This window comes from Ambystoma mexicanum, chromosome 3p, assembly GCF_040938575.1.
Source record: "Ambystoma mexicanum isolate Mex_15411 chromosome 3p, UKY_AmexF1_1, whole genome shotgun sequence".
NCBI lineage: Eukaryota > Metazoa > Chordata > Amphibia > Caudata > Ambystomatidae > Ambystoma > Ambystoma mexicanum.
In genome coordinates, this window is record NC_090925.1 from 741531977 (window position 1) to 741555519 (window position 23543).

Below are 23543 nucleotides of genomic sequence, written 5' to 3' on the forward strand. Positions count from 1 at the left end.
GGGGGAGCCCGTCGGTTCCTGGGGTCTTGCATGTGGCCAGGGATCTAATGGCGTCTGTAATGTCTTCGGGCGTGAGGGGCTCTTCTAACAAGTCTCGTTGTTGCTCACTTAATTTGGGGAGTCCTATCTCTTCCAGGGTGTTTTGTATGTCTATCAGCGGGACTTGGGTGTCGTGTGCGTATAGTGTGGTGTAGAAGTCAGCAAATGTGGTGTTTATGGAGTGCTGGGTTGTCTTAGTGTCACCGTTCATGTCTTTTATGGCGGTCACTGGGTGTCTGGGGTGCTCTCGTTTACATAACCAGGACAGCAACCTGCCTGGTTTGTCACCATGCATGTGTGCTCTGGTGGTGCGTGTTGCGTAGTCGAATTTCGCTAACCGTCCCCATGCCTGGTGACAGACTATCCGTGCCTCTTGCAAATGTTCCTCTTCCTCTCTAGTCCCTGAATTATTAACTTCCCCTTGCCTTATTTCTTCCTCCCTATCTTCCAGTTCCCTCATCAGCATTCTCCTGATTCCCGCTGTCCCGGCTATGACTTCTCCCCTCGCTACCACCTTCAGGGCCTCCCAGACCGTGCTCCAGTGCTCGACGCTGCCGCTGTTAGTGGTGACATAGTCTGCCAGCTTTTCTCCCAGTTCCTCCCTAAACATCAGATCCGTCAGTGTGTCCGTGGGCATACGCCACAGCGGGACAGGGGGTCTTGGGCCTTTCAATGCCCAGTTCATTAACAGGGGGGAATGATCTGAGATCGATCTACCCATGTATTGTATTGATTCAACCTGGGCTTGGTGTGTTTTATCTATAAACATATAATCGATTCTTGTGTGGAGGTTGTGTGGGGAGGAGTAGTATGAGTATTCTCTGTCTGCGGGGTGGTGTACCCTCCAGACATCCACCAGGTCCAGTTGTTCCAGCAGGCTGTTCAGTGCCCGGGAGGTCCTATCCACTCGTTTCTGTGGGGGTTCAGATCTGTCTAAGCTCGGGTCCCTCACACAGTTAAGATCCCCGCCCCATATGTAAAGGCCATCCCTGTGTCCCGCCAGTTTCAGCTGTAGTGTTTCAAGATAGGGCGGAATACTGTGATTCGGAAAGTAGGTGTTGACTAAGCAGATCTCCACTTGCTCTAGCACGCCCCACATTATCAGATACCTCCCATCCGTGTCTATTTCACATCCTATCAACCGAAAGGGTACCTCAGGGTTTATCCAAGTGTACACTCCCCTAGCGAATTTGGAATAAGGGGCCCCTTGCCCTTGTCCACCCCAATACTCCTGCAGTCTGGACTGGTTCTCCTTTGTGAGGTGTGTCTCTTGGAGCATTGCAATATCTACTTTCTTCCTGCGAAGGTAGGACCTGATCCTGTTCCGGCGTAGGTATGACCCCAACCCTCTCACGTTCCAGGTTAGTACTCTAAGTTGTGTTGCCATTCGTAGGGTGTCTACCCCCCAGGCTCTTATTCTTTCTCGCCCTCTCACCTTTTTTCTTGCATCCTCCGTCTGTCGGCCACCTTTCCCTACTCCTCGTTCTGTATGAAGACTGTGGTATCAAACTGGAACTGCTGCGGCAACATCCACAGCGTAAACAGGTGCGCCCAGCAACTACACAACCGGCGTTGTGCTCGGGCGCCTCCACGCTCTCTAGCCCCTTCAGGGGCATCCAGCGTGGGCTTGGGTATGCCAGCAACAGGCTGGCATCCATCTTTCCTAGTGTTGGGGTGATGTGTGCGGTGCAGTGGTTGAGCTCTGGTCGGCCGTCCGTTAAGAGCACCTGTGGTTCACCCCCAGTATTCCATGGGACTTTCACTGGTGGCTTAGTTGTCGTCGTCGCTTCCGTGCCTTTATGTTCGTCCGTCAGCTTCCATCCTTTCGGGAATCTTTGTCTTGGCGATCCGCTAAGTTATTGTGCTCTAGCCACATGTTCGCCGCCTCAGGGGTTTCCAGGAATATGGCTCGCCCCTTATGGATTATCTTCAGGCGGGATGGGTAAAGCAGCATGTATTTTATGTTAAGCTGCCGCAGCCTCGCTTTGATCGGAACGAAGGAGTTTCTGGCCCTTTGCACCTTTTGTGTGTAATCAGGATATATGGCTATCTTAGAGTCTCCTCTCTCTATCAGCCCGCCTTCCCTCGAATGCCTGAGTATGATCTCTCTGTCCTGAAAGTTGAGGATTTTTGCTATCATCGGCCTGGGGTGTGAGCCGGGAGGCGGTTTCTTCTGTAGGGCCCGGTGTGCTCTTTCCACTGCGAATCCCTGTGACAGGTTGCCTGGGCCTATCTCCTGCTGCAGTAGGGACTCTACGTATCTTGTCGGATTCATTCCTTCGGTTCCTTCGGGGATGCCGAGCAGTCTAACGTTACTTCTCCTGGCCCTCCCTTCAGCTTCCTCAGCTCTAGTCTCCAGCATTGCCACCTTCTTCTCCAGTTCCCCTACCTTGGTCTTTAGTTCAGTCGTGGCCTCCGCGGCTTCTGCCACTCCGGTTTCTGTCACCGCCACCCTCTCCGCAAGGTTCCGTGCATCTTGCCTCATAAGCTGCATGTCCACTTTTATTTCGTCTATTTTCGTTTCTATGGAGGTTCTTAGAGCAGCTATGGCCTCAAGCACTTGCCCATCTCTATTGTCCATTCTTGGTTCTCCCTGCACCTCGATTTCCGGCGGGTTTCTTTGTGCTGTGGCTGCCGTTTTCTGTGCCACAAACGCGTCCATGGTCGTCATTTTCACCTTTCCTTTGTCTTTAGTAGTTGGCATGTTTGTATGGCGCTTGTGGTTCCGATCCGTGTGTCCAACTTCGCCCTGCGTCCTCACTCGCCGGGCTTCTTCTCGGTTTTCTCTATGCGTTGGCTTCTTCCGCTTTACAGCTCTCGCTGGAGTCTCAGTGATTGATCTTGGGTCGTCCAGTGCCCCTTCATTCCGGACTTATCCCCCACCAGCTCCTCCTGCTCTGCTTATCTGCCGGTTATCGGCCACCTGATTCTACGGCCGGTGTTTCCCGCGCTGCTCTGGGCACTGGATCCGTCGGGCTTCCCGATAGCCCCGTGGTTCGGAGCTGCAGTGCCCCACGGTGTGTTTGCGACAGACTGCTGCCGGCCCTGCCGCTAGCCCTGCTCCCCTGTGTTAGCTCTCCAGAGCCCCGGGTGGTGTAGTGGGTAGTTTCCTGCGCAGTCCGGTCAGTGGTCCCCGAGCCGTCTCTGCGCACTCTGGGTGCCGTTTTCTCCACCCCGTTCTCTCACCTGGGTGCCCGTTCCCCGCTGGGGCCACCGGTCTCACCTTGTCTTCTGCTGGCAGTGCTCACAGAGTCCCGGGGTTTCACTGTCCTCTTTCGTGGTTCCTGGGAGGGTCTCTGGCTGCGCTGTACTTCTCAGCGCCGGATTTCTGCTCCCTTGGTCTCGGGGTCCGCCGTCTGCGTGGCTCTACCCATGGGTGTCCGTCTGCGGCGTCCGGTCCGATCTCCTTTCCCTCGCCGCGTTATGTCCTTCCGCTGCGGGTCCGTGGGCGCAGTTCCGCTCCCAGAGGTTTCGCCGCGTCGGTCTCCTTCGCTGCGGCTGCCTCGGTGCCGGCTCACCTCTGCGGTCCCCGCTCGGATTTGTCAGCTGGGTTCTTCGCAGACTCCGCTGGGCTCCGTCGCCGTGGAGCTCGATCCGTGAGAGTCTTCTGTAAGCCGGGGGGCCCTTTTCCGTCGCTGGTGTAGTCAGTTCTGGGGCCGGTTTGGTTTCCGCGCCCTTCCCCCTTCTCTCTTCTAGCTCCGGTCCGTCGCCGCCATCTTGGGCTGCTCAGGGGGGGGACTCGTCTCACACTCCTCACTGCTTCCCTCGACGTCCGATTTTTGTCGATTCCGCCACGGTTCTGGTGCGGATCGCTTTGTCGTCCTAGTGGATTACTTCTGCTTTCTATTGGTTGTATCTGTGCTTCGCTGGAGGATCAGTACGTAGGATCATGGCCGGAGCTCAGTGCCCTGCTTCCTCACTCCATGCGCGCCAGACCACGCCCCGTACTTCAAGTTTTATTAATTCAAGCTATAATCTTAGTCTTTCCAGTGATATGTATTCTGGACTTAGATTTGGAACTTGTGGGGTCAGGATAGGAAGTGGCTGAGGCATAAAGGTAGGTTGTGGAAGAGGGTTGCTCATTTCTTGAGGTTCCTTCCCCTGTTCTGACTCTTCTGGCAGATTGGAATTGAACTCTCAACTATCATCCCCATTATTCTCTTCAATATAATTTTGGTTAGGCATGCCTACTTCCCGTACTTTGGTGATTTAACAACCTTGTAATAACTTCACGTTTTCTTCCTTTTAAAGGCAGACCGCTTGAACTTTCAATTGATCTAAAGTCAGTTTAGTAAAGCTGACTCGTTACAGTTAATCAGTCTAGGCATTGTTACAAGTTGCTTATCTTTTTGGTGGAGCTTAGCCTTGTGGCTGGTTTAGTTGGGCACAAGTACATCCAATAGTCACTGTAACCACTCTACACCAATCCCACTGCCTGCCACCAGTGTTGGGTAAGAATTGGTGCAGTCACACTGGGTGAGACTACACAAGACCTATCTGCTTCGTATTGGGTAACCCACCCTTTGGTATAGATCTGTACTAGACAAGTTAGTAGTGTGACGGAGCAGCTAGGCCTATCAAGAGGGGTAAATGTGAGCTGTAGAGTTGTACAGATGAAATCAGTCAATACAACTAACCAAGTAACACTTAAAGGTTTCAGTTATACATATTTATTTATTTACACATTAGACCCAGATAACAAATCCTTACACCCAACCAGGGAAGACTACATTAGGGCAGTGGGTTTTGCACGGTTTCTCCGGTAGCTGGGGGTGGGGGACTCCTGGAGGCTATACAACCCAGGCGCCGGGGATTATATTTTATTCCCATGCTCATAAGGGCCTCTCGAGAATTGACCTGCTCCTCCTCCTCTGGCGAGCTATACCCATGCCTGGAAGTGGTCATGATCCTGCCTAGGGTAATCGCAGACCATGCCCCAGTCCTCTCTCCTATCCGGAACAAGATGCAACTGATATGCGACAGACTTTATGAATTAGACTTTTCAGTAAACGTGGCAAAGTCGAAATTCATTCCTTCTCAAAGGATTCATTTTATTGGCAACTACTCTAGAAAATGCCTTCCCATCAGAGAGGGTGTCAGCAATTCAGTAGGTGATCTGTGTTCAGGTTACCAAGTTCTGTTGGCATGGTGGTTCCAAAGACTTTTGGGGCTGATGGCTTCTTGCATCAATCTAGTCCCCTATGCAAGGCTTTGAATGAGTGCTATTCAGTAGCATCTTGCTGACAATTGGAGCTTGCTGTTGGATTCTCAGAATATGAAGATTCCACTTCAGAGTGAAGTTCAGGATTCCCTGGTATAGTGAAACAAACTGGAGAACCTGTTGATAGTATTTACCTTTCAAGCCCCTCATCAGATGGTGATAACAGATTCATCAGAATATGGGTGGGGAGCCCACTATCAAGATCTGATGACTCATGGTCTTTGGTCAGTCTAAGGAAAGACAGATCTCACAAGTGTCTTGGAATTAAGAGCGATATTTGTAATGCTCTAATCCTTTCATCCATCCCTTCTGGGAAAAGTGGTGAAAGTGCTAAAGGACAAAACCACTGCAATGTTTTATGTCAAGAAACCGGAAGGAACTCGTTCTGTTCATCTGCATGTCCTCGTGGAGGAAATATGATATTGGCCATGGAGAACCACATTTTCATGTTGGCGTCCCATCTGGAGTTAAAGAACAACATCTTGCTGGACAAATTTAGCAGGCAGAATCTGCATACACAAGTGTGAACTGAAAACGTCAGTCGTGAAGATATTTCAATGGTGGGGTCGTCCAGTGGTGGACCTCTTTGCCACACAGTGCAATGCCCTTTGTTCTCGTTTTACTTTGAGGGAGTGCCTGGGTCATCATTTTTTGGGCGATGTCTTGCATCTAGACTGGTCGAACAAAACACTTCATACTCTTCCCTTACTAGACGTTTATGAAGTTCAGATTGTCTCGGAATTAAGCAATGATTCTTGTAGCCCTGTTCGGGTCGCGCCAGATTTGGTTTCCAGATCTTCTGGAACGAACACAGACATCGAAGTTAGATCTACTGATATCGGAAGATCTTCTTACTCAACAGACGGTGCAGGTGCTTCAGCCGCCTTCCCCTCAATTGCTGAACTTGAAGCCTTGGTTCTTGAGGAACTGACCGTAGCCCATTTTCAATTAACAGAATCATCTGCTATTGGTCCATATTTGAATAGAGCGCAAAAAGAGTTTTCTCGTCAAATGAGGTACTTTGATGGCACTTTGAAGGCCTTCTTTGTTGGCATCCGCCTTTTTTCACGAGTCGCTACCTCAGTGGGATCTGAATATAGTTTCGGCAGTAATGCACAAGCCTTTTGAACCAATGGCATCCTGCGCTTTGGATCTTTTGACATGGAAGAAAGCTTTTTTGGTAGCCATTGCTTCGGCTTGGAGGATTGGAGAGCTTCAGGCTCTTTCCTCAAAGGAACCTTACTTGATTTCTCCAAAGGATAAGGTAGTCCTTCGTACAGTACCACTCCGACCCAACCCCCCCCCCCCCCCCAAACCCCCTCTGCCCCTACTTACCTATGGTGGTTTGGGAATTCCATCTAAATCAAGAAGTCTTCCTTCTGACCTTTCATCCCAAGACTGCATGGTTCGGTGGGTGAGAAAGTCTTACATAATCTGGCTGTATCAAACTCTAAAATTCTATTTAGACAGAATGAAACGGTTCAGGAAAACGGACTAGCTTTTTATTACTTATGGTGGTCTTTCTGTGGGTAATAGGGCTGCCAAAGCTTCTATGGCCAGGTGGGTTGTTTCATGTATTGCAAAGGCTTACGACGTGAAGGGGCTTTCGGTACCGCAGAGACTTCGGGCTCATTCCACAAGAGCCAAGGTAGCATCAGCCTTTATAAGCACATCCCCATCACAGAAATGTGGAGGGCTACTGCTTGGGCTACTCCACTTGCTTTTTTGCAAGCACTATGCAGTGGATGCATCCTCCAGGTGAAATGGCATATTTGGCCAAGAGGTGCTTCGCAACTTGTTTGCTTGAATCGCATATATGCAGTCTCCTGCACTCATACTGATTTTGAGGCTTTGTAGTCTGGTCCCAACCAGTTGGGAAGGAAGGGGAGAGCAGGATGTAAGAGAAATTGAATAATGACTTTCAAGGTGATTCAGGTTCTCTTAGTCCATGCTCTCCCTCCTTCACAGCACCCACCCAGTGTTTGGACTGAATTTCTATAGTCTGGCCTGGTGGACAGATGCATAGAAGGCCAACCTATATTGTGGCAGGGACAACTGAGAGCTGTATCCAAACCAGTTCAAGGTAGCAGGAGGTCTAGGCTAAGTCTCCAGAGGTGGTGAGCTTGTAACAGGTCCACAATGAGTAAACACAATGGGAATCCCAAATTACACCTGGACAGTAGTTATAAAAATAGTAATTTATTTATGGCCAGATATCACTATGAAAAATGTCTACTCAGAGATAGAAGTATCACACAACACTAATATTAGATTACATGTATACAGCCACAAAAGTAGGGCATAACACAAATCAAACTCCTGTAAAAGAAAGTGCAGATTAGTTTTATTTACTACAGGTCCCCAAAGAATTAACCCTAACTTCAAAAGTCCTTCCCTAAGTTGTCTCGGGCCTTCCGCCCAAAAGTTAAGGAACGTTCTGTCAGTTTGTGATGCAGGAAAAAATTAAGGTAGGGTCTCTGGGGTCCAGTGAACAGTTCCAAGAGTTAGAGGACCATGTATTCCAACTAATAGAAGTGCTCCCAACTTTCGGAAGGCTTGCGTGAGCAAGCAATGGCAAAGCCAAAGTAAAGCAAATGTTCTAGGAAAACTTTTAAAGGGAGTTTAGGGACAGATAAGAACCACTGTAACTTACCCCCCGTATTCCGATTGTTCCCAGGGCCTGGCAGGTCAATGGAAGGTCCGAGGTTGCTTTTCCCGCCGTCCGCCTCAGTCTTTGATTCGCAGGGGTTGCAGGTTCGAGCTGATCTCTGGTCGCTGTCTTTCGCTGGTGCAAGGTCTCTCGGATGAAGAATGCAGAAAAACATGATGCAGGACCCCTCTCAGGAGTGGACTAGACTCAGATAAGCGGTTTCGGGCGGTGGTCACCACAGCACGGCGATGCAAAGGGCCTCACTTGTCACTGTCAGACTTTCCCTCCTATCTCGGGTCCCATTGACGCTAGGACTCAGACATTTCGCGGAGGTAAGTCTTATATGACAAACTGAGGATCCTCCAAGTTCCAGGCCTCAACTCAGAATGTCGGCAGCACGGTAGCCTCAGCCATAGGACAGTCCAGGGACACTTCCAACTGCTCTTCTTTGCAGGGTACCGAGCAGACATTGGGAATGGATGTTCCCTCTACTTTAAAGGTTACAACTGAAGGTCAATAGTAAGACAAGGCTCCACCAGGACAGCAGCAGAAGTTGGTCGCCAGACCTCCGTCAGTCGGGTCTCCGGTCTCTTCACGTGTCTCTCAGCTGGGCGGGAGTCATGGCTCCTTCAGGTTACTCCAGGATCTCTGAAGAATGGGTGCAGTGGTCCTCTTCTTATCCTAAAAGCCAGGTAAGCGCTGAAACTCCCAATAGCAGGACTAGCCACACACACACACCCCAGCAGACGTCCAATCAGGACCACTGGCGGGAACACTCATGCATACCACTCAGACACACTGAAACCAGTTTGTGGATTGGGACCAGACAGTTCTAGCCCACATCCTGCCAGCGAACACACATGGCCCTCAAGTACCCCGACAAACGCCTCTGCTTTCCTGGGCACTGGAAGTCCACATAAGAATTTTCCTGGCCTCACAGACCAGGAAGAAGGCTAAAGAACAAGATTGCCAAACGACAAGCGAAAAACCATGTGGCCCGGCCATGTTTGCACACTAGCCACAGTTAGTAGCCAAACGTGGTAAACGCAGTAAGGCTAAAACGAAAAGCACCAAAAAATTTAAAAACTCACTGCTGCCACCAGCTTGTCCATTTAGCACACCTAGCGTGACCAAAAATTCTTTCAGTGTTAGCCTATGGCAAAAACAAAAGTGTACCCCATTGTACTGCATTGTAAAATTGTACAATGATAAAAGTGACCACAAGTTACTAAAACTAAGTAGCAAGACTAAGGGAAACCATGTTTCCCAGTACTAACAGCCTGAAGGACATGTCAGTTTCCCCATAACAGATGAGCAAAAGACAGTGTGCTAAAGGTTAAGGCTTAACTGCACTATAAAAAGTACAGGTCAGGATTGTTAGGGAGAATTCTCTGTTAAAGCTAATTTCCCAAAACTAGTGAGTCCCTCAGCAGCTTTGCTGGATTTTTGGGGTTTATTTTTTTCTCCTGCTAAGAGTGCGGCACTTTCTCCCACTCTTAGGTATTATTTGAGAATGTCCTTTGACTATGTAATGTGTTTTATGGGCTATGGGGTCTTTAACTCCATAGGGCTTCATGTGTTTTTGGTATGTGTGTTACACAGCACCCTCAGTGCAGTTACACAAGGGTGTTAGGGAGAATTCTCTGTTTAGGCTGAATTTCATAACCTAGTGAGTCCCCCAGCAGCTTTGCTGGATTTTTGGGGTTTATTTTTTTCTCCTGCCAATAGTGAGACTCTTTTACCCTCACTCTTGGGCATGATTTGAGTGTGTTTCTTTGACTCTAGATGTGTTTAATGGGCTATGGGGTCTTTTACTCCATATCGCTTCATGTGTTTTTGTGATGTGTGTTACACAGCACCCTCAGTGCAGTAACACAGGGGTGTCATAGTGACCCCCCCAAAATAGACTCCATATCCTGGGTCTGACTACTGTCTCCCAGGGCATGTAAAGTCACCATTGACTTTACTAGTCTCAAATTCTGAACAGAACCAGTACGAACCATCATATTGTGGACGTACTGGCCAGGGCAATTCAATTGCCCCAGGGTCTGTTAGTCGAGGGGGCCCGTCTCCGTCCCCCCTGATCGAGTTTTGGCTGGTGGCAGTGGATTAAGCTTTTTATATTAGACCGCAAATATATAACTATGGGATTTCCCATTGTTTGAGGCTACCAACTTTAATTATTTAATTCCTATAGCCTCGAACATACTGCCGGTTTATTTATTTAATATTAATTCTCCGGTTGGTATTTTTTGCCAGAACTCGGTTCTTAAATGGCGTTTGTGTTCGCTTCTGTGACTCCAACCCAAGTTGAGCCCTTTGCTCCACTTTTTGGCAGGCTTCTCCACAGAAGTCCTCCAAAGTGGTGCCACTCTGTCTGGGGTACTTAGGAGGGGGGAGGGGGATTTAGGCACCCTGGACTGAGTTGCCTAGGCAACTCACGTCACACTCCGTCCTGATTGGTCCAGGTGGTGAGCCGGCCGGCTCACCACTTAGCATGTTTGAGTGACAGCTAGGCTGAGTGAATGGGGGTTTTCTGCATAAAAGCAGGGCTTTGGGGACTGGAACTTTAGAAGTCGCCACAGGACCTAAGAATCCGACGAGGGAGAAGCTGAGCCGACCTGCTACGACGACACCACCGGTGGAGCCCTGCTGAACCGTCTCACCACTTTTCCCAACGACAGACGAGATCTCCAGCCCGGAGAGTCTTCTTCCTTCGACTGGTGGGGATAACCAGTCTGCTTCCTTTTTCGCTTCCTGGAGCATCTCGTGGCCGCCTTACCTGTGCCAAGCACCCCGGCAACCGGGATACCACGTTTCACCCCTACCGAGAATCAAAGGGTAGTACCTTTACCGGAAAACTCTGCGACTGGTTTCTTCCCTGGCAGTGCAACGACCTTCATCTTTCCTCCACGTCGAGATCTTCTCTTCTTCTGGACGACGCTGCCACTTCCACCCGCTGCCAGGAACAACTGCCCCCGCTGGAGGATCCTTTCCACCTAAGGTACCGTGTTCCGCCCGGCTTCCCTTGCAACCGACTGTACGGGGTAGATTTAGCCCCCGGCTTTCGAACCTGGGTTAGCCTGAGACACCCAGGCTAAACTTTTCTGAGCCTCTCTAAACCCTTTCTGAACTCCCTGCAAGACTTTCAAAGCCTATTGTAATTGTGTGATCATGGACGCATTTGCGCTCTGCTCTCTCTAAGAGTGGGTCCGGCCGATGGACTTTGGCTCACCAGTAACTATTGGAGTGGTGTATCTTCCTACATTCTGCCTTTTTCCCCCTCCCTTTTTCGTTAACTTATTGGAGTGCCATCTATAGTTAAGCGCTCACCTCTGTCTGGAAATAAGTGGTGTTAACTAAGACTTGTCTGATAAGGAATAAGGGATGTATATATAATAATAGTAACTGTGTTTAGAGTGATTTACCATAATAGTGCTGGAGTGTTTCAATAAGTGTTTTTAAATAAATAATTATGTACCTTGATACCAAAGCTCTGGTCAAGTGTTTGTTTGTGCTATTTTATCTGAGTGCCTATTGTGTATACTTTGCATACTGCCTAACTCTTCTTGAGGGAAGTCTGACTGCTCAGCCATAGCTACCAGGTAAATCTGGGTGGTACAGACTGCTACCAAGTGGGTTTACTGCTAACACCTGTAGTCCTAAATCTTTTGCAGTGTTCCCAAAGGGAACTGCACAAGTTTCTGCCTAACGGGTGTCATAGTGACCCCCAAACAGACTCCATTCCCTGGGATTGACTACTGTCTCCCAGGGCATGTAAAGTAACCATTGGCTTTACTAGTCTCAAATTGTGAACAGAACCAGTACAAACCATCATATTGTGGAAGTACTGGTAGGGGTAATTCAATTGCCCCTGGGTCTGTTTTTCAAGGATTACTGGCCAGTCACCCCTTGTCGAGTTTCTGGCTGGTGGCAGTGAATTCCACGCGAAATATTCCACCGGAATATTTCCTATGGGATTTTCCCATTCATTTTAAACGCACCACTTTTTGGTGCAATGTTAAAGATACTGCTGGGTTATTTATTCAATATTTATTCCCCGGTCGGGTCTTTTTGCCAGGACTCGGTTTTAAAATGGCGTTTGTGTTCGCCTCTGAAACTCTAACCCAATTCGAGCCCTTTGTTCCACTTTTTGGCGGGCTTCTCCACAGAAGCCCTCCAAATGGTGCCACTCTGTCTGGGGTCAACAGGATGTGTGGGAGGGGGATTAGGCACCCTGGACTGAGTTGCCTTGGCAACTCAATTCATACTCTTGTGTGATCGGCCCAGTGGTGATGAATGGGGGTTTTGCTGCATAAAAGCAGGGCTTTGGGGGACTGGGACTTCAGAAGTCGCCACAGGACCTAAAGAATCCGACGAGGGCAGAAGCTGAACCATCTACAACGACGACATCATCGGTGGAGCCCTGCTGTACGAACTCACCACTTCCCCGGCGACAGATCTTCTTCCTGGAGTCTTCTTCCCTTTGAGCTGGTGGGACCAACCAGTTCACCTTTTTTGCCTTCCTGGATCGTCTCGTGGTCGAATTGCCTGTGCCAAGCACCCCTGTGGCCGGATAGCCACGCTTCACCACTACCGCGAATAAAAGGGTCGTACCTTTTATCCGGGAAACTCTGCGGCTGGTTTCTTCCCTGGCAGTGCAACAACTTCCAGCTTTCCTCCATGTCGAGATCATCTCTTCTCCTGGACGAAGCCCCGACTTGCACCCGCTGCCAGGAACAACTGTTACCGCTGGAGCTTTCTCACCATTTCAGGTACTGAGTCCCGCCTGGTCTCCCTTTCTGCAGACTGTCCAAGGTGTCCCGTAAATCCTTGACTCTCTATCCTGTGGTGACCTCGGACCTGCTAACATTACCTTTCGAAGGGATTGTGTCCTCCGACGTATTCCTCATCTTAGATATCTCCTGCCAGATATCTGCTGGCCTTGGAACATTTTTTCTCTAGAGGGCGCTGCGCGTCGACGTCCTCCGAGTCGATGTCCCTCGACAGCCGCCGTATCGACGTCATCCTGCCTATAAAGGCCGCGCGCAGCGTCCGTTGCTCAGTTCCGTTTTTCCGCGTTTACTCAGTGCCTCGGAATACCGTTGCTCAGTTCTTAGTCAGATTAATCCTATTTACCTCGAGTCATTCGATCCGTACTCGATGGCTTCCTCGTCGGAACCGACAACTCCTCGATCCGGCTTCAAGAAATGTCGAGATTGTGGGAAAAAGATATCGTTGACTGACCCTCACAGAGTTTGTCTGTGGTGTTTGGGAGCTGAACACCATTGTTAGGAATGCGAGGACTGTATGTCCATGACAGCTAAGGCCCTGAAGGAGCATAGGGGGAAGCTGGAGAAAGGTAAGACTTTTAAAGCTTCTTCTTGGTCGACGAAGTCGAGACATTCGTCTCCTCGTCACCATTCGCGCTCCAGGTCTCGGAGTGGGTCTCATCACTCCTCGAGATCGAAGAACTCGAAGAGGAGACGTCGAAGATCCCCTTCTCCGTCTTCCTCTTCCTCTGTTTCGCCAAAAAGAATCCCTTGCCCCACGAAACATAGTTCCCGGGCTGAATGGGAGGAATTCCGAAAAAATATGATGAGCGTCTTCGAGAAAGCGGCCTCGACCCCCTCGAAGACTGCCGAGAGCGATGCTCTGGTCGAAAGACCCGAAGGTCAAAAACGCCGCGAGTCGCAGTAACCGGCGAAGGAAACCTCTCGAGCGCGTCTCGAACCCTCGAGTAGGACTATGACCTCCAAACCTTCCTCGAAGGTTCCGTCGACGCTGTCGACGAGGGTTCCGTCGAGGTCGATGTCTTCGACGCCGTTGTCGAAGGGACCTTCGACACACGGGTCTGTCGACTCGACGCCAGCTTCGACACCGGCGTCGACGCCAAGAAAAGTCACGGTTACGACACACCCAGTGACTATCCCCAGGTCCTCGACGTCGATGGCTTCGAGATTGTCGAGTAGAATTCCAATTCTGTCGAGGTCTTCGAGGCCTCAGCCTTTGTTTTCGACGCCACGCTCGAAGCCTTCGGCGTCGACGACATCGACGTTTTCGAGGCCGATAATGACAAGTTCGGCACCCTCTGCCTTGGAAATGGGATTTACTCCTTTTATGAGTTCAGAACAATTGAGAACTATGTCCTCAATTTTGGAAGAGGGTGAATTGTCTGAACAGGAAGACACATTTGAGTTGCAGGGACCTGTAACCCCAATTAGAGAGGAATTTTCCTCTGAAGAACGCAGGTTAAAGGATCATCATGATTCCTTACATGAGGCAAGTGGGTTAGACACTTCCCCTGAGGTGGAGTTTGCTAAGCCAGACCCGGGGGAGCATGCTGAAACCCCCTATAGAGCCTTAATGGCCAGGATCACAGAGTTCATGGGGTGGTCTGCACCTTCACAATCTTTCCAACAAGATGACCTCACGGATATTCTTGACAAAGGCCCAGCGGAGGATCCTGTGGTGCCTTTTCATAAAGCTCTTCAGAGGAAGATCATGACAAACTGGAAAACCCCAGATGTAGTACCAGCAGTAAATAAAAAACTGTCTACAAAGTACAGGGTATCTTCTACAGACCCGGAGTTTTTGTCTAAACACCCATCCCCAGAAAGTCTGGTGGTACAGGCAGCATCCTCTACCGATGTCAAGACGGCTTATCCTACCATCCCACAGGACAGGGACGATAAAAAATATGATGCTATGGCAAAGAAAGTATTTTCAGCATGTAGCATGGCGTTAAAATCTGTTAATGCTCCTTGCACCCTTGCTAGGTTCAGCTATACACTTTGGGAGTGTGCTTCTACAGCGGCTGACTGCATCCCGGAGGGAGAAGAAAGGGATGCGTTCCTGAATATTATACAGGACGGTAAAGACGCTATGTGCGAATCCCTCCAGACGGGCATTGATTCGGCTGACCGTATCAGCAGAGCAATGGCGGCAAGTACATCAACCAGGAGATTTGCTTGGTTGAGAAAGTCTGGTTTTGCCCCAGATGTGCAAGCCAGGCTCTTGAACATGCCATTCGATGGCTCTTCTTTGTTCGGGAAAAAAGCGGATGACAGTTTAGAGAAACTGCAAACTTCAAAAGCAGCAGCAAAATCCCTAGGAGCTGCAATCCGTCAGACTCATTTTCGTCCCACAGGAACCTCTGCGAGGGGCAAGTCCTTTCGCTTCTACTCCGCATTCGGAAGAGGTAGAGGACGACCGGCTCAAAGGGGACAAAGAACTACTACCCGAGGTGGACGGGGTAGATATTCAAAAGCCGCAGCAACAGCAGGTGCCTCTTTACCATCGGCATCTGCATCAGCCGCCCCAAAACCACTCTGAGGACTTCCCTCACAGGACACCTGTAGGAGGCAGGTTGACTCAACACCTGGCGGTATGGCAGGCTATCACGTCAGATGCTTGGGCATTGGAAACAGTTACCCAAGGTTACTGCCTGCCTTTCCTACGTATACCTCAGAGTCATCCACCGGGGATCAGCTCTCAGAAAGCTCCAGATCCGCTCCTCTTGCAGGAAATTTTGGACCTGCTAGAGAAAGGTGCCATAGAACCGGTACCTGTAGCGGAGAGGAACAAGGGCTGGTACTCCCCTTACTTTCTCATTCCAAAGAAAGACTGAGGACTGAGACCAATCTTGGACTTGCGAGAATTGAACAAATTCCTCAGAAAAGACAAATTCAAGATGGTCACTCTTTCTCAGATCCTCCAGGCCCTTCAGTTCCAGGACTGGTTGGTATCTCTGGACCTTCAGGACGCTTATTTCCATGTGCCTATCCATCTCAAACACAGGAAATACCTGAGGTTCGCAATTGGCAACTCTCACTATCAATTTCGAGTGCTGCCATTTGGGCTGACCTCCGCCCCGAGGGTCTTCACCAAGTTAATGTCTGTAGTGGCTGCAAGTCTAAGGAGGGAAGGGATTCACGGCTACCCCTACCTGGACGATTGGTTGATCAGGGCTGTTTCTCCAGAACAAGCTCAGATCCAGCTAAATCACGTGTGCCACTTCCTTCACAGACTGGGCTTCTCCCTCAATTTAAAGAAGTCACAAATTATACCATCACAGAGACTCCAGTTCATAGGAGCGATCCTGGACACTTCCCTGGGAAAAGCCTCGCCACCAGAGGTGAGGGCTCAAGATATTCTACAGATGGTTACCAAGTTCCAACATGCCCAACGTCTCCCAGCCTTCGACTTTTTGAGGTCCTGCATTTTCCTAGTGCCAGAGGCTCGCCTGAGAATGAGATCCCTCCAGTGGGCCCTGAGGACTCAGTGGTCACAATTCTCAGGGAGAATGACAGATCTTCTTCAGGTTCCCGGCGGGGTGGCTCGAGACCTTCAGTGGTGGGCCTGTCAGGAGAACATTCTGAAAGAAGAACAGTTTTGGCAACCCTGGCCGGAGATAACAGTAGTCTCGGATGCCTCACTCACGGGGTGGGGAGCCCACGCCAACGACTTGACCATCAGCGGTCGTTGTTTCCATCGGAGTCCAGACTACATATCAACCTGTTAGAGCTGAGAGCCATCAGACTTGCGCTGAAGGCGTTCCTGCCAGCTGTACAAGGGAAGAACGTCCTGATAATGACGGACAACACGGTGGCCATGCATTACCTCAACAAAAGAGGAGGCGTAGGATCACTACCCCTGTGCAGAGAGGCGATGCAGCTCTGGTTTTGGCCAATCCAAGAAGGAATCTCTCTATCGGCAGTTCACCTAGCCGGAGAGAAGAACTTGACAGCGGACGCTCTGAGCAGGCAGAACAGTCTCCCACGAGTGGGAGCTAGCTCAGGAAGTCCTTCAAGAGATCTTCGCCCTTTGGGGAACCCCTCAGGTAGATCTGTTCGCCACCAGCCTAAACAGGAAATGCGACCTGTTCTGCTCAAGGGAATTTCCCCCGAGAGGTGCTCTGGGAGACGCGTTCATAGTGGACTGGGAGTTTCCGCTTCTGTACGCGTTCCCACCGGTCCCTGTCATTCCTCAAATGATCAGGAGGTTGAGAAGATTCCGGAGAACCATGATCCTAATTGCCCCGGATTGGGCCAGGAGAACGTGGTACCCGGACCTTCTAGACTTGTCCATCTGCCCTCCAATTCGACTTCCACTCAGAGAGAACCTACTCTCACAGAAGGGAGGTCAGGTTCTCCATCCAGACATCAAAACCCTCAACCTTCACGCTTGGCTTCTGAAAGGCTGAGGTACAAGGATTGGGACCTCGCTGATGATGTTATGGAGGTGTTGCTTTCGGCAAGGAGGCCAGCAACAAAGTCTTTATACCGCTGCCGTTGGGACAGATTTTGCAGCTGGTGTAGAGAACAGAATATCGACCCTTTTTCATGTGGTACACCAATGGTTTTGTCCTTCCTACTATATTTGGCAAATTGAGGCCTTCAAGTTGGCACCATTAAGGGCTATCTCGCAGCGCTATCCATCTTTAAGCGTACTGCGGAAGAACCATCCTATTTCAAATTACCCTTGGTAATACAGTTTCTAAAGGGGTTAACCAATGTTTATCCCCCAAGACCATTCCAAGTTCCCCTATGGGATTTAAACTTAGTACTAACTTTCCTGATGGGTACACCTTTCGAACCTCTCCATTCTTGTTCGTTAAGATTCCTTACCCTTAAAACTGTTTTATAAATAGCACTTACATCTGCTAGAAGGGTGAGCGAATTACAAGCTCTTTCTTGTAAACCCCCTCACACAATATTTCACAAAGACAAAGTTGTCCTGCAAGTGAAGCCTAATTTCCTCCCAAAGGTGGTTTCTGAATTCCATATCACTCAGAAGATTACCCTAACATCTTTCTATCCTCCTCCTCACCCTGGGAAAGAGGAAGAGAGGTTACACAGGCTAGACCCTAGGAAGGCTTTAAGTTTTTACATCAGTAGACTAGCCAGGATAAGACAGGCAGACCAGCTGTTTGTAGGTTACGCAGGTCACAAGCTGGGGTTACCAATAACTAAGCAGACCATTTCCAGATGGATCATTCTAGCCATTCTGGAATGTTATAAACTGGCAGGGAAAGAGCCCCCTCAAAACCTTAGGGCTCATTCGACCAGAGGTATTGCAGCTTCATCGGCCCTCAAAAGAGGCGTGCCGGTTAAAGACATATGTGCGGCCGCTACATGGTCGTCTGTCCATACCTTTACACGTTTTTACAATTTGGATTCCTCCTCCAGTCAAGAGACTAGGTTTGGAAGGGCTGTACTGCATTCTATTCATCAATAGAAGACAGTGTGAAGTCAGTTCTCCCTCCTCCGATAATAGAATACTGCTATGGGAGCCTATCTAAGATGAGGAATACGTCGGAGGACACAATCCCTTCGAAGAACAAGTTACTTCTTACCTTGTAACGTTCTTTCGACGGGATGTTCCTCCGACGTATTCCTCATCGACCCTCCCATCCATCCCTGCAGTTCTACTTCCCTTGTTGTTGCAGCTTACGCTCCTTCAGGGTGATTAGTTAGTCCAGAAAGTATTATTGTGGGCTACAAAACGGAACTGAGCAACGGACGCTCCGCGCGGCCTTTATAGGCAGGATGACGTCGACGTCGATACGGCGGCTGTCGAGGGACATCAACTCGGAGGACGTCGACGCGCAGCGCCCTCTAGAGAAAAAATTTTCCGAGGCCATCAGAGCTGGAAGGAGATATCTAAGATGAGGAATACGTCGGAGGAACATCCCGTCGAAAGAACGTTACAAGGTAAGAAGTAACTTGTTCTTCTGACTTGATCCAACCTCTTTTTGACTTTCCTGCATAGACTTTGAGTGCATTTCCACTGTGTGATCTTGGGCACATTCCGCCTTTCTCTCTCCAAGAGTGGGCCTGGCCTTTGAACTTTTTGCTCTACAGTAGACCCTGCCTTTCTTGACTTGCTGTGGTTTCTTAAAAGTTTTGGTACTGTTATTTTCCTATTCTGGCTTTTTCTCTTCCTTTTTAAACAAATTGAGTGCTATCTTCGGTTACACGCTCACCTCTGTTTTGCTAAATAAGTGGTGTCTTAACCTAGACTTGTCGAATAATTAACTAGGGAGGTGTATATACTTATAGTGACTGTGTTTGAACTTGCTTGACATATGAGTGCCAGTGTATTTTTACAAGTGCGTTTTTAAATAAATAATTATATACTTTTATACCAAAACTCTGGTCAGTGTTTGCGTGTGCTACTGTATTTTTAGCCCTATTGTGTATACTCTATATACTGCCTAACTCTTCTTGAGAGAAGTCTGACTGCTCAGCCACAGCTACCAGGTAAATCTGGGTGGTGCAGACTGCTACCAATTGGGTTTACGGCTTACTCCTGTAGTCTTAAACTTTTTGCAGTGGTCCCTAAGAGAACTGCACAGGGTTTTTGCCTAACAAGGATCAAAAATAAAAGCAAAACGTTTGGGGTCCATAAAAATGGAAGGAAAGGTGCAGTAGAGAGATTCCCCATTAACACATATACTTGATTACAACTGTCAGTAGGCGAAATCCGGAACTGGGTGTGGGCAGTTGGTGATGTAGGGGGGAGGGGAGGAATGCACATGCGTCAGATAGTCTCACCAGCGTAAAGTTCTTAAAGGGTCAGCTGTTCTTTTGAAGTCAGCTTTTTTTGACCAGCTTACGGATGCAGGCGTACCACAACTTTTTGTGAAGGAGGCAGAGCATGAACTAAGAGAATCTGATTCACCAGGAAGGTTAATTTTCCCATGTTAGATCCTGAGCCCTGGTGTAGGGCCCACTATATATAATTGGGATGGGTTATGTCTTTATGACACTGTACTTGATTGTGCTGGCCCATAGGGATTTTACCTGTTTGTAGGTTGTGTAGTTACCTTGTCCCCCCCCCCCCCTCAATTGATTTATGTTGGGTACTCATCTGAGATTGTGGACCCACATATAGTTGATTGGGTGAGGAGGGTCCTTTAGAAATTCAATGTTTTTATAGTATGCTATGCATTTTTTTTTAATACTGTAGGTTGTGTTAAGTACGTACTTCATGTGATGCAGATCTACATTTGTTATATAATTCAAGTATGTATTTTTCATTATATTATTGTGGTGTATTTTCTAGAGATAAGCGTGGACTAGCTGTACCTTTGTATCTTCCTGCCACCCCTACCTGAGAGTTGAGCCTTGTCGCTCTGTCAATGTTACCTGCCTTCAAGAGAGGTTTGGCTTCCCTTTCTTGCCAGGGGTGTTGGCCCCCATTAACATCAGTAGTTGTAAATTCCTCAACATTGGGTTGTACAAAAACCGCCTTGATAGGCATTTATTAAGTCTCCGGACCGAGATTCACAGTTGATGGAGCAGTGCATTAAGCTTCAGACTTCCCTGTCGGTCATGCAGAAAGCCTCTTCTGATTTCCTCTGTCTTGTTTCCTTCTGTTTGTAGATGGACTTACGGAACATCCCAGAGGACCTTGTCAAAGACACACATGAGTATAAGTGCCTGCAGGCGCAATTCTCACTGCTCTACAACGAGTCTCTCCAGGTTAAGACCCAGCTGGATGAAGTGCGGGCCCTTCTACTTACCACTAAAAATAGTCATCTGCGTCAGATTGAGCATATGGAGGTAAAGCGCGCCAGACCATCCTCTGTGGTCTGCTACCATATACTGTTGACTTACAACATGGCTCTGTCCTAAAATGTGTTCTTCTTAGTGGCATTGTAGTATTCATGTCTGTTGCTGGCCTGCTCGGTTGTTGCTGCTTGTGCTGTACTTACCTTTCTGTAATTTCTAAACTATCACGTCTTGTGCTGCAGAGTGATGAGTTGGGGTTGCAGAAAAAACTGCGCACAGAAGTGATTCAGCTGGAGGACACACTGGCGCAGGTGCGCAAGGAATATGAGATGCTGCGTATAGAATTTGAGCAGAACTTGGCAGCCAATGAGCAAGCAGGTAAAGAGTATATTATTATTGTCATGTCTGACTGCCATCAAAGTATCAGACGCACTCAGAAAACGTTCTTAGCCCTTCTGCATAATCATGAAACACTCCCATTTGCCCAAAGGACTTTTATTGGTGGTGGCACATCATGAAAACGGCTGCCACGTGTTTCGCAACAGGGTTCTTTGGATAATCCTGATTACATGGTCTAGGGCATGGTAACAAATAACATTTCTGGATTCTATGCCAGATAGTTTACCAGTGGAAATATGTGGAATGTATATTTTTAAATGGTTCAGTTTCAACTTCTGATGTGCATACATTTCTTGGGTTGGATTGGAGTGCTATATCGAATTTTAAAAGGTGCCCTCTAAGGCCTTGGACTGTTCGTTCTGATTTTTAAAAGCAAAGTCGCCATTGTCCTTTTTGCAGTTGGCTATCTAAAACTGGCAGAAAATGTATGGTTAAAGTGGTTTGTCTGTGAACTTGTACAATGAGTGGGCAAAATGATTGATTGTGTGTATGGGGTTTATAATGTGCAAACCTAGCTGGGAAGCAATGGAGAACTGACCAATAGGGATGTACACCATTGGTTACAACAAATGGTGTGGGGCTAGCAGAGAAACTAGGAAGGAAGGATAGGGAAGCAGGGAAAAAGGGAGGTGGCTTCAGAGTTGGAGAATTAGGATTGAGATTAGCGATTGGCCTTTGGTGAAATGTTCTTTGATTAGCAGGGTCTCCAGGTCCTTCCGGAAGTGTAGGATGGATGCAGAGAAGCAATCGTATCTGTGTTGGCTACTTGTTCCAGATACTGGGTGAGTAGCAGGAAAATGCCTGTTTCCTGTTTTGTTTTCCCTTTTGCAGTCTCTCTTTTCAAGACTGACAGTGTGGCATCTGGTGGTGTGCTGGCCTTCATAGATAGTGAATTTCTCAGCCAGGTAGGGTAGTTTTTTGATTGACTGCTTTATAGACTTGATGGTGGCCGTCTGGAATGTGTGTGCTTAAAGGAGTAGCCAGTGCATCTCCTTGCGGACGAGTGATGGTGTTGAATTTTATTAGGCCTTTGATGGGGCATGATGGACGGCTTTTGAACAGATTTTCTTTTTGCAAATTTCCCTCCATAGTTTCCTGTGTAACCCCATTCCTTTTGGCTCAGTTTTTAGTCCTGTCCTAATTTTTCAAAGTATTGTGAAGAGGTGCTGAGTTTTAATCATGCGCCTGGGCGTTCATAGGTTGAGTAAGTAGAAGATTTGAGCCCTAACTTGTATTTTCTTTTTTTAATAACATCTTAATTTTCAGTTGTACATGTTAAGGAGAATTCTCAGAAATGTGCTAATTTCCTCCACCTTATTGACCCCCAGCAACTTTGCTGGATTTTGAGGACTTGGTTTTTTTCAACCTGGAGAGAGTGAGAACCTTTTTTTCCCACTCATGTATTTTAGTATGATTTTGTACCACACAGTTTTGGTAGTGTGTTGAGCAGCCAGGCTTATCTCAAGAGGGGTCAATGTGAGCTGTAGTGGAGTTACACAGGGATTTACAGTTACAAGTATTCAACTAAACTCCCACCCTCAAGGTTTCCGGAATAAACAATTATGAATTTCTCCAGCATGGGGTCTGGCATGGATTCATATGCTCATGAATATTCCCCGTCGTCAGGCTGGGAATCCTCGGTAAAGAAAAAACCAGTATCAGTTTCGTTTCTGATCTGTCTTTCGTAGTAACAACCAATCACTGGTCTCTGCGTCATACTGACCACAGCCAATGACTGCCCTCTACCTAAGCACCGCCTCTGGCAGCCATCTTCAGATTTTTACCGCACGTTCATGTGTTGGGATCCTCGTGCTATTGCTCTCGAGCGTAAGTGCTATTTTTTCACGTTTTTTCTCAAAAACGTCGTTTTTTCGGTCAAAAGAGCCTCAAGCTCCACCGACTCACTATCCGATCAACGGGGACCCATGTCGGATTCGTCTGCGCCCCTCAAGGGTGAAGATTCGTCGAGCTATGCTTTTGGAGGACTCCAGAAGTTTCTCAGGCCCGGTCATGGCCCAGGAGAAGGGAAGCTCGACGCCCGGAAAGCTGTTCAGGGTCTGCCCTGGATGCCAGCTGCAGAACGTCTTCAAGGAGGACGAACACTCCTTTTGTCTCTACTGCCTACATGAGGACAAGACGCACGTGGAGAAGGACTGTGCGTTTTGCGGCAACATGTCGGAGCGGACCATGAAGGACCGCCATCAACGTCTCGCCAACTGGCTAGAAGGGAAGAGCCCGTCCGGCGAGAAGAAGAGGAAGAAATCCGAGCGGTCTTTTAAGACCTTTGAGGACGCCCCGGCGACGGGGGTCCAACATAAGGCCAAGCACCGCGAGTCCGCTGGCACCGGGAGCGCCGAACGGTCGGGCTCTACGGGCGCCAGGCAGGGCGCACCCTCCCCGGCACCATCAACCACGAGCCAACGCTCTGGGTCGGGTAAGAGGAAGGCCGAGCACCCGGCGAAGCTCCTGGAGAGGCCCCGGTCGAGCTCGAAGGCGGAGGGGGAGCGAGGCAGTGTCCCCCCCCCTCAAGGATAAGGCCGTGAGCGCACCTAAGGTGGTGAAGGCCTTAATCCATCCGGCCAAGCCCTCTATCGAAACTGTCGCGGCGGCCCTGGCTCAGCCTGTGGAGGCTACACCAGTGGTGGCGACCTCGGGACTCAGAGTCTCCCTGCCACCTCGGAGGGAGTCCTCTTTTGTGCCCATCGATAGGACCCCC

The 23543-nt window shown here is 48.9% G+C and overlaps 1 protein-coding gene across 2 annotated transcripts in view; it reads left to right on the top strand.

The window, feature by feature from the left end:
- Positions 1-23543, top strand: part of RNF40 (ring finger protein 40) — a 1006396-nt gene that overhangs the window by 472773 nt on the left and 510080 nt on the right. For both annotated transcript variants that reach the window (XM_069651635.1, XM_069651636.1), the window contains exons 10-11: positions 20300-20479; positions 20671-20806. In XM_069651635.1, coding sequence (XP_069507736.1) covers positions 20300-20479; positions 20671-20806 — 316 coding nt within the window. The remainder of the gene's footprint in view (positions 1-20299; positions 20480-20670; positions 20807-23543) is intronic.